The sequence below is a fragment of the Monodon monoceros genome, unplaced genomic scaffold (assembly GCF_005190385.1).
Source record: "Monodon monoceros isolate NGI ecotype Baffin Bay Population unplaced genomic scaffold, NGI_Narwhal_1 Super_Scaffold_2, whole genome shotgun sequence".
Lineage (NCBI taxonomy): Eukaryota > Metazoa > Chordata > Mammalia > Artiodactyla > Monodontidae > Monodon > Monodon monoceros.
Genome location: NW_021703776.1, coordinates 103,514,804 through 103,530,438, shown reverse-complemented (window position 1 = coordinate 103,530,438; position 15,635 = coordinate 103,514,804). Strand labels below are relative to the sequence as shown.

Below are 15,635 nucleotides of genomic sequence, written 5' to 3'. Positions count from 1 at the left end.
CAGAATTGTGTGAGCAAGTACAACTGTTGATGATAAGTAGTTCTTATAGTTCAGTGATCTTGTATTCAGGAGACTTTTCTTAATTTTTTAGATGAACAATGGTAACCTTCTTCCACTCTGACAATGTTTTGCTACTTTGTTGTTTGCAGGGTATTTCAGTAAGTTATTCTGACATCTGGCACATCTTTTAGCTCAGTGTATGCAAGAATGGAGTTGATAGGGACCTTCCCCTTGGGGTTTCCTAGCTCCTGATTCTGACTCTTAATGGAAAAATGAGCAGTAGGCATATTTTTTTGCTTATATGCTGTCCTGCTGGTGATTAATGGTAGTGATAAAAGCTCTCACAATGCTTTTCATTACTTTGCAGACAGAACCACATACAAAAGTTCAAAAAGCTCACACACTACATGCCACAAAGCCTATACTCTTTAGGCTTTGTAATATTTTACTGATCTCAAGAAAGGTAGTGATAATTTATATATTTTTGGCACTCATATGAGCCAGTCGATGCCAGATTAACAAATGAAGTTTCTGATTATTATAATCCCTTCACCTCTCTTCTCTCTGTTCTAAAGTTGTTGAAGGTAAAAAATCTGCCACATTGCATTTAATGAAAAGATTTATTACATTTTTCTGTTGGTTTTGCTAAAGCTCATAAATATGATATTTAACTGATTTCAAGTTGGGCTGATTTTGTCCCATTTAATCCCAAAAAGGGAATAAAAATAAAAGGAAAACATAATTGTCCTAGCCTCCTAGTGGATTAAGTCAGTATAACAGTTATTTCTAACTACATCAGTTATCTTCAATATTTCATAAACAGGTATAATCATATTCCGTAATTTTGATGGCTTGCTCTGTGGCAGCCTTTTCTGTAATTCCTAATTTACTCTTCTTTAAATTTAGATTAATAACTGAAAATGAGCAGATTCCTTTTTATGAGTTGTTATCTTTCAAAAGAAATGATCAATTTGAAATAAATTTTTGAAGAGTTCATATGCTTTGACTGCAGAGGTTTATTTGTTTAAATGTTTCTTATTTGTCTGCTTAAGCATGTGAGTGTACATTTTAGACATTTTTACTTGATATTATTCACATATTTATAATAGAAAAAGCATCCTCTTGGAATGATAATATTGATATCTGTTTCCTTTTAGAAAGACTGTTCACATATACTTTTTAATCACATAAGAGATTTATTTGGGGCTTAGTTTGTAAGTATATGTGGATAAATACGTGGCTGTTTAACTTCATTGTCACTTTCAGACTGGTTTATACTTAGGTTGCATTTTAAATGCTATTTTTCTTAATGAGAGAATGTATTTTTTCTTTATGTAAATAGAATGGAGTAATTCTTAAACTTGGTAATGGATTTCTTCTCTTTGACACAAATGCTACTTGAAACACTAATCTATAGCATGTTAAAAGAGGCTGTTACTTTAACCAGGCTGTTCACAGAATTTTATGTCAAGGTTAAATTTAGGAAAATGACCAGAAAGTACTTGAGAGTGCAGAGAGTACTTAGATTTTGTTAGAAACAGACTGTTAGTAGTCTGCTGTGACCTATGTGGTAACCATTAGCCATGTGTGGCTATATACATTTAAAATACCTAAAATCAGTAAAATTAAAAACCAGTTCTTCAGCCACAGTAGCTACATTCTAAGTACTCAATAAACACATATGGTTATTAGCTATGTTAATGGATAGCACAGAATAGAGCATTTATATCATCACAGAAATATCTGTTGGACAACACTCTTCTATGCTATTTAATCATAAATAATTTGTTCTTTTTTCATCTATAATTAGTTTGCACACTATCTAAACAGCAGAAAAAAGAGTAAGGCCCAACTTTAAGGATCTATACTTACGCAGCACCCCAGTTAGAGGTGCAGTCCCAGTTAGAGAATGGTGCTAATGAGGTTCGATTTTTTTTAAAATTTTTAATTAATTTTTATTGGAGTACAGTTGCTTTACAATGTTGTGTTAGTTTCTGCTGTACAGCAAAGTGAATCAGCTATACGTATACATATATCCCCTCTTTTTTGGATTTCCTTCCCGTTTAGGTCACCACAGAGCACTGAGTAGAGTTCCCTGTGCTATACAGTAGGTTCTTATTAGTTATCTATTTTGTACATAGTATCAATAGTGTATATATGTCATTCCCAATCTCCCAATTCATCCCACCCTCCCCTTGCCCCCTTGGTATCCATATGTTTGTTCTCTATGTCTGTGTCTCTTGCAAATAAGATCATCTACCATTTTTCTGGATACCACATATATGCATTAATATACTATATTTGTTTTTCTCTTTCGGACTTACTTCACTGTGTACGACAGTCTCTAGGTCCATCCACGTCTCTACAAATGACCAAGTTTTGTTCCTTTTTATGGCTGAGTAATATTCCATTGTATGTATGTACCACATGAGATTTGATCTTCATTGTTTGTTGTTGCATTAATGCATCTGTTTCCCAGGTGCAGGCCTGTACCTCTGTTAGTAAGTTATGACTGAGAGTGGCATGATCAGATTTGCATTTTGAGAAGATCACATTTCCATGCGATGTAGGCACCAGGTCAGGGAGAGACAAGAGTGTGGATGTAGGACTAGTAGCTAGGAGGCTGGGGTGTTCACCAGATAGACGTTGTGGCAGTAGGAAGAGAGGTGGATGAACTTGAGTCATAATTACATAGGAGAATCAAAAGGACTCGGCGTTTGACTGGACCAGGGTCCAGGGTGTGTGTACGTGTTTTGGGGAGAGGTGGGGTGCAGCAGGAAAGGAGGTGACAGGGATGTTTCCAGAGTGTCCGGCAAAACAACAAAGTGGATAATGGTGCCATTTATTGAGGTATGTGACACTGAAGGAGGAGCAGGTCTAAGGGATAAAATGATGAATTTGATTTTAGAATTCAGTTTAAGGTAGCTGTGAGATATCTAAGGCAAGGTGGCCATTGGGATGTATGGATCTTGGCCTCAGGGGTAATATTTGGACTAAAGGTACAAACTTGAGAGTCGTTGGCCACGTGAGGAGGCAAGATCATCCAGGGAGGAAGAGAGAGTCTATCTGGTAGACCATCTTCATCAGAATTGACTGAGGAGCCACTTTGTACAGGTGCTCAGGAATTGACAAGCCCCTTGGTAAATCTGTTCCATGCTGATGTTTGAGAAGCATTGATACAGCTTGTGAAAAGATGAACATCTAAGACTGTGCCATCGGAGAAAAGGGGTCTGAGATATTTTCCTTTACCGCATGAAAGAAATAGGAATGGAGACAGAAATCAAGGGATAGGGGAAGGGAGCTGAGGGGACGTGCAGACCACCCAGCTGTGTCTTACTAAGGGAGAGGTAAGGTCCCCTGTAGTTAAGAACGTAGGGCCTGAGATTAGGGTCAAGGAGACTGGAACACGTTTACAAACCTTTGAGGGAATTATTAGCCAGAGATCAGTATAAGGATTGCCGGGTAACATTGAAGGCCCGCTTTGGAATATGTAGTAGCAAAAATTTCTCATGATTTTGTAAATTTCTTTAACAATGCTGAGAATTTGGAGTGAACTTCCAGGTGGAATTAAACTGGTCTGGTGGAAGTTAAAGGGGCCAGGAATACTAGAATATTATTGATACTGAATTATCATTAAAATATACTCGTTCGCTATGGGGTTTAGACCAGTGAAAACAAGGCTGATTGGAGGGATTGGGAAGATGAAGGGAGGAGAGATAATCACGATGAGTACATAGACCTAGGTTGGAGCTAGGTTAGAGCTAGGTTAGAGCTAGGTTGGAGCTAGGTTGGAGCTAGGTTAGAGCTGGGTTAGAGCTAGGTTAGCGCTAGGTTAGAGCTAGGTTAGCGCTAGGTTGGAGCTAGGTTGGAGCTAGGTTGGAGCTAGGTTAGCGCTAGGTTAGAGCTAGGTTGGCGCTAGGTTGGCGCTAGGTTGGAGCTAGGTTAGCGCTAGGTTAGAGCTAGGTTGGCGCTAGGTTGGAGCTAGGTTAGCGCTAGGTTAGAGCTAGGTTGGCGCTAGGTTGGAGCTAGGTTAGCGCTACGTTAGTGCTAGGTTAGAGCTAGGTTAGCGCTAGGTTAGCACTAGGTTGTAGCTAGGTTGTAGCTAGGTTAGCGCTAGGTTAGCGCTAGGTTAGAGCTAGGTTAGCGCTAGGTTAGAGCTAGGTTAGTGCTAGGTTAGAGCTAGGTTGGAGTTCTGAAAGATTGGAGGAGACTAGGAGGCTGTGGGCTGAGGGGCAGCTTCACCATGTGACCTCTCAGAATTGGACCTGAGAGATGATGGGGTCTGGTTAGCTGTGTGGGCGGCCATAGTAGAATGCAGGTCAGGTTCATTATGAGCGTGTATGGTACTTAGGTTGGCAGGGGATGTGATGAGAAGCTCTTGTGAACTGGGTGCTCATGTATCAAGAAAGATGGGATTGTTTCTTCCTGGTCTGTACATGGTAGGTGGCAAAGATGGGAAAGAGTGACAAGGTGGCATTCGAAGGTGGTATAAATTTAATTGAGAAAGACAAATGATACGCGAATTCCCGAGCCTTGGAGATTCCAAACACAAAGGCAACAGTTTGAGTTATTACGGTTAATCCTTACTAGGTACCAGACATTGAGCTCAGCATGTTGCACATATTGACTCATTTGGTTCTGATAACAACCCATGAGGTAAGGGTGTCATTAATAAACTCATTCTACAAAGGAGGAAACAGAGGCACAGTGTGGTTTAGGCATTTGCCCAGAGTTACACAGTTGGTCAGTGATGGAAACAGAATTTGAGCCCAAGTGGTCTGCTGCTAGAGTTGGGGTTCTTAACGAGCTTATTATACTGTCTATCTCATAAACCGAACTTGGATTTTTGTGTGTGTGTGTGCGGTACACGAGCCTCTCACTGTTGTGGCCTCTCCCGTTGCGGAGCACAGGCTCCGGATGTGCAGGCTCAGTGGCCATGGCTCACGGGCCCAGCCGCTCCGCGGCCTGTGGGATCTTCCCGGACCGGGGCACGAACCCGTGTCCCCTGCATCGGCAGGCGGACTCTCAACCACTGTGCCACCAGGGAAGCCCTGAACTTGGATATTTTTTAAAAGTTATTCTTACCGGTGCCAAACTCTTGGATCTTTATTATTGTAAGAAAAAAATTGAAAATTAAAACATTAGTTTGTTCTCCTATTTCTTAAAGTATATACATCCACTCTAAAAAATTCGGAAAATATAACAAGGCACCAAGTATACAAGAAAAATAGTTCCCCGTCACCGTAGTCCTAGACGGGACAGTTCCTTTCAGCTGGCCTTGCAAGGCTTGCTGGACATTGTCACTGTAAGACCCCTTCCTGCTTCTGCTCAGGGAGAGGGAGCTGTAGCCAGGCTGCCGGTGGGTTGTCTCACTCCCCTTCACAGCTCAGACCCCAGACACTTGCCAGCTGCCAGGTCATGGGGGCCCTTACTTCTCCTTCCTGCCTACGGCCTGTGTGAGAGGATTCATGGCTCGATCCTGGGGGTCTTCTTGTAGCCCTGAACCCAACCTGTGTGGGCCCTTGTTTGTTCTTACCTAGAAAGTCGTGTGAGCTTTCCATTCTTGTTGCCCAAAGCTTTCCAGAACTGCAGAGGTCTGAGATATTATGGTACTTGCAAGCTGACAGGTTAGTTTGCCAGACTCGCAGACCCTGGTTGTAGACACAGACTCCTGGGTCAGAGGCTTCATTACTTAGCGTGCAGGCACAGGAGCCTCCTGTTCCTGTCAGTTCCCCAGGACCCCGAGCCCCATGGGGGTGATGTGGCCCAGGTGGGAGCTGTCCCCACAGTGGGCTCGTGTCATGGCTGAGGAGCCCTGCATTTAGGGAACCCGCATTATTTGTAATGGGGTGCAAGCAAGCCTGCCTGCCCTGTGCTCTGCGGGGGGACCTTCTCTTTCACACTGTACGGCAAGCAGACCTGCCTCTACTGCAGAGATACCATCTCTGTCTTCCAAGGCTGTTTGCTGTACAGAAGTCTTTGAAAAGACAGTCCAGAGTGAGGACTGCCCCTGCCTCTGCTTGTGAGATGCACAGAAGTGGGAGAGACCCACGGAGCACTGCCTTCCAACACAGACAGATTTGATGAAAAACAAATTTAACTGCTAAGAAATACTTCTTACCAAAATATCAGAGGAAGTGTGTAAATCTTATTGGTGATTGGTTCCCCAAATTTATTATCATTATAACACTTAAACTTATTGTTACATTGTAATTGCTTAATATAATAATTATAACATGTATTATTAAAATGCCCATTTTTTGGACATCAGGTCTCAAACAGTTCCAAGTAGCACTACTGTTTAGCTCATACATCATAACACTTAAGACACGTGTTACATGTTTTGAGAGCTCTGATGTTCCCATGGGCTGGTCAGAGGCATGCAGGATTCGGGCTCCAGTCAGAGGCAGAAAAAGACGAAGCTGAGGGGGTGTAACGCATGCACTCCAGAGCCTACTCTTTTTATCTTTTATTTATAGACTTTCAAGATAATATTTAATGTGTGATTAAAAGGTTCTTGCTTAGAAAGAGAGGAAGAGAGAAAAAAAATCAGTGCTAAAAGGTAGTGGTCATGTTCTGGTATCCTAATGGTTTGAATGTGTGAAGTGTAGGTTCAGAGAGTTCTTCAGTAAGTAGTCGTGTATTTTTCAGTAGTGCATTTTGTGACTGTTCCTGTTTCATCTCACTTGAGTAATAGCTACTGTGAGATCTAATGTGTTAAATAAAATACAGGTCGTCATCACTCTGGTTTACCGGCCTCCCTTGCTGTGAGTGTGTAAGGTGCCCTGACTCTTCCATTTGAAGACACATTTTAACCTGTCAGGGGCAGTCCTGGTAAGGCTGGACTAAGAAGAAAAGACCACTTCAACTCTGAGTCATCATTTAGGGCTGGGAACACTTTGGCCATGGCTTTAGGACATTTCCTTTCCTATTGAATTTGAGGAACTGGGGTGCTATGATTTAAGTGCAACCTGTTTCTGTAATTCAGAAATTAGAAAATAATATTTAGGGCAAAATTGAAATAAGTCTATGTTTTAGATTTTTATTTATAGTTCATATCTTTAAACTATTTTTAATATGGAAGGAAAGATTACGTGACTTATTGAGAAACATGGATATAATTTTGGTGTGTTAGACGTTGTAAATTAGTGCATTACAGTATAAAATATCAACATGAATCTTTACATTTAGGTACAGGTTCAATCATTTGATGACTTTCTAAGAATATGAGAAAGTTGTTTTTTGTTTTTGCCTTGTCCCGTAGGTGTTGAGTTTAAGTCCGGCCTCTCGTTTGGCCCTGAGGTCAGAATTTGTTTTATATTTAAAACAAAATTGTGCCTGATGATTCTTTATTATATTCCAGCCTCGTGGACTTAATGAAAATTCTATCTAATGTGGAGAAAGGGATGATATTTAATTGATATAAATACTATCCATTTCAACGGTTTCTAAGGCTGGATTACCACGAGGAGTTCTTCGTCTGGGCACTAGAGGGCTCTGGAGGCTGTGGGGAGCTAACAGAACCCCCGTGTTCTCTAGTAGATGGTGCTTTATGCTTTCACCAAGTTGGGTGTTCTCGGAACTGTTTGGCGGTACACCTTAATTAGCCTTATATTCCCTTGATTAGAATCACAGATAAAAATTTGTTAATCTCCTTTCTTGGTGGAAAGTGTTAGGAAAGTAATTAATTGTTTAAAATGGCTCTGCAAAATGTTTTTATGAAGAATTGTTTTGGTACTTTCTTCAGAGCTTAATGGTGTTTTACATAATTTTGAAAAGTCAGCTTAAACGTTACAACAGTAAACATTTAGTGTTTTTTGTCCTGCTAATAAATGTAAATTTCCTCCCCTTTCAAAGAATTTTTATGCTTTCATATAGACAGAAACCTAATTGTTCATGTGATGAAATAAAATATTAAAATTATATCTTGATTATATTTTTCAGGGAATCCGAGCCCGAATTTTAGAAACTCTGGTCATGCTTATTCTTCTGGCCTTGCTTACTCTCGGGATAGTGTGGGTAGCCTCGGCGCTCATTGACAATGACGCTGCGAGTATGGAATCTTTATATGGTACGGATTGACTTGTTTAAACCAGTTTCTCTAGTGGAGACTACACTTTGGAATATAATTACACATTCACTTTTTAAAACATTTTAATAGTTCTTTGTATAGTTAATCCTTGTTGTTAATTTACAAAATTAAAAAGTCTTTCGACATGTTTAAGGAAAGAAATGAACGTTTGTGTGTTTCTTGTATGTAGAGTGAGCAAGCAGCTTTTCAGATTTTTTTTCTTCCTTTGGTTAATTGGTTTCTGTTCTTAAAATTCCATGGAGGCTCATTTTCTCCCTCCAAACAGGTTTTGCAAAAGGGTTATTTCCTGTTCTTCTGTTTTAGATCTTTTTATTGTACAATTTAGAAATTATATGGTTTAGTAGACTCAAATAGGCAATTATGATGTTTACTATACATTAATTTATAGTCAGTCCATATATCAGTGTATGGTATTTTGGATGCACTAAAATATATTTACATTTTTTAATAGATCTCTGGGAGTTCTACCTACCTTATTTATATTCCTGTATATCATTGATGGGATGTTTGTTACTTCTCTGTAAGTATTTTTCTGACATAATATTGATAATAAAGTAGAGTTGTTCTGTGTTCTAGAAAATTACAGACACGTTTCCCGATGAGATTCCTTAACAGCTTGGAGATTTTTTTAAAAGTTGGCCCTTAACTTTTTTTGTGTGTTCAAGATAAATTTTGATAAACTGAAACCTTGAAATAATAAGATACTTTTGTTTTTCTCTAAAGAAAGCCTCTTCCACAGAGTTGGAAAGAGAGAGGGAGGGGGAGAGAGTCAGACATGCACGTGCCTCCCCCCCCATCATAACGCTAGCTTCTACTTTTGAATGGTTATGGTGGAATTCTGTATGATGAATTGGCAGTCTTTTTTTCACAGTTTGTTTTGTTTTACTTAAGGCATCTCAACATATCTCAGAGATGTTATAAGCAGATAAAAGTAGGTAAAAGGATGTAAGGTTATAGTTGTCACTTTCGGATATTCTTGTCTGATACTTGATTCAGTTAGTACTTGAAATTTAGTCTGTTCTCTGGTTGGTTTTCTTTAATTTCTTTTAAGTGAAAATACTTATTATTATTCAGCTGCTAGAATCTGGCATATCCTACCCCTCCTTTAGTCTCCGTGAATCTTTCCTTAAATATAGGAATGCCCGTCGTCTGTGCACGAACCCCTAGAGCTTCTCTAACGGTGACATTGAGGAGCCCTGTGACAAAACACTGAGAGAACCTAGATTGGAAACAAGCGTTTTCTTACAACAGCAGTCTTTGAGTTTGCTTTATTTTGGGCTAGCAGTTTCTCTCCTAACTCTGAAGTGAGCTTTCTCTGTTCTGCAGTGTGCACTCCAGTTGGCCTCTCCCGCATGTTCACAGTCATGGGGCAGCTGTTGGTGAAGCCAACAGTGAGTATGATGTTGTAAACCATTTTGTTTGTTAAATAGACATTTTTACATTTGAACATCTTTTAGGTTCTAAACTAGCATTCATAAACAGAAGAATATTTTTATGTGTTTATAACCCAAATTGTCATTGTTTTTATTTTAATCTTTTTCATCTTTGGAAACCAAATTTGCTTTTGCTCTTAAAATACTAACTATAGGCACTCAGCTAGAAATTCTTCTAGCAAATTTGAAGACAAAATGTGTAGATATTTACAGGTATTTTAGGAGCCCGTTATCTTATATCAAATGGTAACTCTTTTGTGTTTCAAAGTTTATATATTCTTTGACTTACAAAGCAGTTATTTTCTGAAAGTTTGTCTGCATATTATATCTTGATTAATTGAATTATACCTTTCCTTCTAATCTCAGAAATGCTGTATATTCATTTAAAAATAATTTTCAGTTGGTAGTAGTTTTGATGATTTGTCCCTAAGTTACTTGGGCCTCTAGCTATTTTGTCAAATATTTAATAAAATGACCATAATTCTTACCTGTAGCTAGGGAGTTGTCACATTATTTTCATGGATCCTCATTGCCTACAAGCTCAAGTCTAAACTATTCACATGATACAAAGCCTTTCACAACTGTCCCCCGCTGAATTTGCCTGTAGCTGCCCCTGCCCCCATTGCTTCCCTGGTGACTGATTCTAGCCAGTCTCACAGCTGACTTGCTGTGCCCAGAGCAGCCTGGATTCTTCCACTTCCCAGGCATGTCGAGGGTCTTTCTCTCACTTCTGCCTCTTACCTGCTTCAGCCACCTGACAGTCTCCTGAAGTCCTGGCTCTGAGACCAGCTGCATATACTACCTGTCTTTGACCCTTGCCTCACTTCTTCTTTAAGCTAAAATAATCAAGCTCCTTCCTCTGCATTTCTCATATTCCCCTTTATATTTCACTAGTAGTATTTATGAAATTATTATGGTTATATGTTTTTCTTCCCTATCAGTGTAATTCATCAAGGGAAAAAACTGAGAGAATATCATGGTAGACATTCTTTTAGTAAATGCTTGCTTAATTTTGAAAGTTTCTAATAAATAATCTTTGTATTTTTAAAAAATAAAAATGGATTTTTTAACCTGCTACATAAATGTACACACACTCAAATACATGTCCTATCAAATCTTGAAATTTACTTCCCTCTTAAAGAGGTTTTGTGACATTGCATTCATTTAGTTTCTTCCTAATTCTCTGGATTTTTTTTGTTGTTGTTGTTTTGGTCTCTCCTTTCTACTTTCTTCCCCCTAAAATAGGCAAATGTTTAAAGTTCTGTCCTTGGTCTAAAGGTGCTCTGCTCTGTTTTCCTGAGCACCTCTGCCACTTCCACATCACTTCTAAATGTCTAATCCTAGTGAGAAAAAGAGAGTGAATACAAACTACAGTATATTTTAAGTGCTATAATTGAAGGCCCTATGGAGCTGAAAACTCAACAGATACAAAATCAAACTACTTATCTCCCCTCCCCAAGCTTATTTTCTCCCAAACTTGTCTATTATTAGTAACATGTTCAAACTTTTTAATGTTTGCCTCTTTTCTTGTTCCTAACATCCAATAATAATGGGTATTTATTCAGTAATTAAGTATATGCTATATGCTTGCACTAAGTACTTTATTTACATGCATAATTTCATTTAATCCTGATGACAAACCCATAAGTTAGGTGATGGTGTTCTTATTTTATGGTTGAATTATCTGCGGTTCAGGGAGATCAGGTAGCTTATACAAGATCACAGATCTGAGAGGATGAGGCAGGATTTGAACCCAGAGGCTCTTTTCAGCGCCTGGGCTCTGGACCACTCCTTGTTCTGCCATAAGCTCCAGAGTCATCGAGCAGCTTTACTGCTAAGTGTACTTTGTACCTCTCCACCTGTATGTTTTGCTTGTCACTTCCTCTGAGCAAAATGTCTTTCCTCCTTTTGGTAAATGAAGCTATTGGGTAAGATGCTACTACCATCAAAACCATTTGCCAAGACTTTTTTCTTCCCAAATAGAAGCTGGGAACCTTTCTTCTTCTGAACTTCTGTTAACATTTTATTTTAGCTTCAGTTATGACATTACTTTCAATTCCATAATTTTTTTTTCTTTTTGATTTTTCGTTTCTCTCCTGGACACTAGAATATAAGCTGTGTGAGGTCAAGGACTAAGTCCGATCCATATTTAGGTCCCCATCAGCCCAGACTGGCTAAGAGCACAGGCTTTGAAGACAGATAACTTTTCTTTGCCAAACCTTTGTTTCTTGGCATATTACAAGATGCAGCGAGAGCGGTCTGTTTTTCATAGGGTTGCTGTAGAATCAAGGGGATGAAGCACACCAACCCTTACACAGTGCAGATAATAACCCATATAATTGGTTACTGGTTAGTGGGGTTTTTTGGTGGTTGTTTTTACTAGTGTTGTATACTGTGGTAGTGAGTGTTGTGTATGTTAGCACACTGTTTTTCTAGGGTTCTGTCTATAGGATGGTTTTCATAATACCAGTGTTTAATATTTGTGGAAATTTTTTAGTATATAATGATGATGTAAATGGAAAGTATTGATGGTAGTGATTTAGTTTATGGGCTTTTTGTTTTACACATTATGCAGGTTAATGTAGATGAGAAACCAGTGTTGGACTGGGTGATCTATTCCTCTGGCTCTAAAATATTGGCTTGGGCGTAGAGATGTTATTGCATTTAGCTTTTTGGATGTTTAGAATTCATACATTTGTGTGCCATTGAGAGAGTTGCAGAGTTCTTTAATTCTTTAAACTGAAAAAAATCAATTAAAATGTATGTAGATTTTGTGATAATCAGCTTTTGATGTGCTTAGTTATATACTAAGAATTTCTACTTAATTTGCAAGTAGAATAGTTTGAGCATTTTTAAGTTAGATTCCTAGTAATTTGAATGGTTATCTAAATTATAGGCCAAATAGCCTAAATATTCTCGTAAGCACTACTTACGTAATGTATTATTCAATAGTTTGATGTTTAAATTTAGATTCTTGAAGACCTGGATGAACAAATTTATATTATTACCCTAGAGGAAGAAGCACTTCAGCGACGACTAAATGGTATGTATTTATTACATATTTAGACCAGAATAAAAAATTATTTAATTCAAAAAAGACAGATAATTGAGGGAAAAAATACAAGCCTCTCAGTACTTTGTGCTGTTGCCTGAGGCCAAGATGTCAGAGAAACACGTGAACTTCCCAGGTGAGAGAGGGTTACTGAGGAGTAGCGGCACTTTGGTCAGGGTCCCATCTCTCCCTAACTGATAGTAGCTGTAACCAGCAGGGTCAGTTCAGTGCTGGGACACTGGCCACTAAGGTATATCCCTCTTCTACCAGATCCTAACGTATTGGAAGCATTATGACTTGTAGTTGCTGAGGTTCTGCAGATTTGCATGTTGTCTTAGTGACTGTAGTATCCCTACCTCATGTCTCTCCTGTTGAAATCTCTAATGCATGGTAAAAAGCAGGGTTTCTCTGACACTAAGGGACCAAATTAGACTCTGTTGTACTTAGGAACTCTGTTGTCATTTGGGGATGCTGTTCATTGTTAGCTGGTAACCATGTAAGCATGTCAAAGATTTTAAAATTTAATTTTTCATTACTGATCATTTTTGGCTTCAAATGATGAACCAATGAAGAAAAGAGTGATGAAAGTTTAACAGAGAAATGACATAGTAAAATTTTCTTTATTTTACTCAAATGAATTTCACCCTGCACTCTTTTCTCCTACAAAGTTTTTTTTTTTTTTAAATGTTGAAAACCTAAACACCAAGATCAGATTATTTATAGCTAACCATAATTCAAGAGTTGGTATAAAATGGAAGGTTACTTTAACTGTGAAATACTGAGAAATGGGAAGGAAAATACCTGTTTTCTTCAGTTACAGATAGTGAATTTAAATCACCAACCCAAAAGTGTTGATAATATTTAGAGCTTTATTCTTAGATCAAAGAATTTCAGATTGTATCTATTCTAGAGAATTCTTGTCAGTAATAATTATATGCTTTGATACTGATAACTTTTAGACTGGAACTACAGGTATCTTTTGTTCTTCTAACTTTATTAAAGCTACTTTAGCATATAAGCCTATTTAAGAATTATAACTTTAATCAATACTGTCAGCTTTATCATATTTCATTAAAGTAGTTAATATTATAATGAATTTGTCTTAGTTAGGTAATCATGCCGCTGTGTAATAAAACATGCCTGAATCATAAAGAATACATGTCCAGCTGCCTCCTGCAGTAGGTGGGGCTTATGTGTCAGCCTAGATGTATACTGGTTCTGCCTTACAGCTCAGGAGGCTAAGATCTAGGGAGGGTAAAACACACTGCTCTGTGAATTAAAGAATTTGAATTAAGTCTAATCAAAACAGACTTCCACATACAGGCTTTTCTCACTTTGTCCTTCAGCAATGGGGAAAAAAAAGTCCCTCCAGAATCTTTCTAGATCCTTGGCTCCTCACATCAAAAGTGGTTCGTTATATCTAAAGAAATTGAAAAGGAGGACTTTCCTGCTGGCACAGTGGCTAAGAATCCGCCTGCCAGTGCAGGGGACACGGGTTCGAGCCCTGGTCCGGGAAGATCCCACATGCCGCGGAGCAACTAAGCCCGTGGGCCACAACTACTGAGCCTGTGCTCTAGAGCCTGCGAGCCACAACTACTGAGCCCGTTCGCCTAGAGCCTGTGCTCCGCAACAAGAGAAGCCACTGCAATGAGCCGCCTGAGCACCGCAAAGAAGAGTAGCCCCTGCTCACCGCAACTAGAGAAAGCCTGTGCACAGCAGCGAAGACCCAACACAGCCATAGATAATAAATAAATAAATAAATAAATTTATTAAAAAAAAGAAAAGAAACTGGAAAGGAAATACTTGCCAGAAGTTTAAGGTATTATATAATGAGGCAAAGCCAAAATAAACAAAACTCTCCGGCTAGCACAATAATGTTATAGTTTGTAGAGAATTAAGGATGGTATGATAGCTAATGCTAAGTGTAATTTTATTTTCTGCCGTTTTGGGAAGCCATGCACTTCTTCTGACTGCTCTGTTGGTAGGTTGTCATTAAAATCTTTCCAGTGAGACTCTTTGTTGGGATAAATGCTATAGTTTTGCTGTTTGCTGTTGGTTAGCACTATGGACTGTTTCAGGTAGAAAATAATAGGCTTGTAACATAAAGCGTTCTATGGCAAAATGGACATTTTGACTAACATAGACTAAGAATTGTGAGCTTCAGTAAAGTATATTTATCAGTATGTGCAGAGGAAAAAAACCAAGATGGAACAAAACTGTATTTTATGATTTGCTATTTTTTAAGAAAATACAGATCATGGGAGGTTAGTAAAGGAAATCATCCCATGGATTTTATTTTATTTTAATTTATTTATTTTTGGCCACATTAGGTCTTTGTTGCTGCGCACAGGCTTTCTCTATTTGCGGTGAGTGGGGGCTACTCTTCCTTGCAGTGCGTGTGCTTTGTTGCGGTGGCTTCTCTTGTTGCAGAGCACGGGCTTCAGTAGTTGCAGCACACGGGCTTCATTAGTTGTGGCATGTGGGCTCTAGAGCACAGGCTCAGTAGTTGTGGCACACGGGCTTAGTTGCTCCGCGGCATGTGGGATCTTCCCGGACCAGGGCTCGAACCCGTGTCCCCTGCACTGGCAGGCGGATTCTTAACCACTGTGCCACCAGGGAAGCCCCACAGGGATTTTATTTAGTACTGTGTCAAGTGTATTTTGTTGTAACAGTTATTTTATATTTTAAATTATTTTTAAAAAGTGAAGTTTTAACTTTTTTACTCTGGGCTATTAAAAAGAATTGCAGAATAGAGTAAAAGATTTTTAAAAATACAGATTACAGCGATGATTCACCCCAGAATTTGTGATGGTGTTTGCTAAGGGCACATTGAGTGTGCTTTCTTGGTTTGCGTGGGCTGTGACGCGCATCGCATGAATCTTGAATCTTGGGAACATCTGCATGGTTTGCTCTGATCCCAGCTTTACAGTTATCTGGAAAAAACATGATACTTAATATCAAGAGGTGCTTTACTGTGGGACTAACACCATTTTTTCTGGACGATAAGGTGACTTGTTGTGGTTGTTATTATATCCCTGGAGTTGGGTTTTCATGCCTG

At 38.8% G+C, this 15,635-nt stretch overlaps 1 protein-coding gene across 5 annotated transcripts in view; it reads left to right on the top strand.

The window, feature by feature from the left end:
• Positions 1 to 15,635, top strand: part of LMBR1 (limb development membrane protein 1) — a 175,560-nt gene that overhangs the window by 70,897 nt on the left and 89,028 nt on the right. For 4 of the 5 annotated variants that reach the window (XM_029233650.1, XM_029233647.1, XM_029233646.1 and 1 more), the window contains 4 exons: positions 7,945 to 8,071; positions 8,544 to 8,612; positions 9,419 to 9,483; positions 12,496 to 12,568. In XM_029233650.1, coding sequence (XP_029089483.1) covers positions 7,945 to 8,071; positions 8,544 to 8,612; positions 9,419 to 9,483; positions 12,496 to 12,568 — 334 coding nt within the window. Of the gene's footprint in view, positions 1 to 7,264; positions 7,303 to 7,944; positions 8,072 to 8,543; positions 8,613 to 9,418; positions 9,484 to 12,495; positions 12,569 to 15,635 lie in introns of all 5 variants that reach the window. The other variant, XM_029233648.1, reaches the window with a different exon arrangement.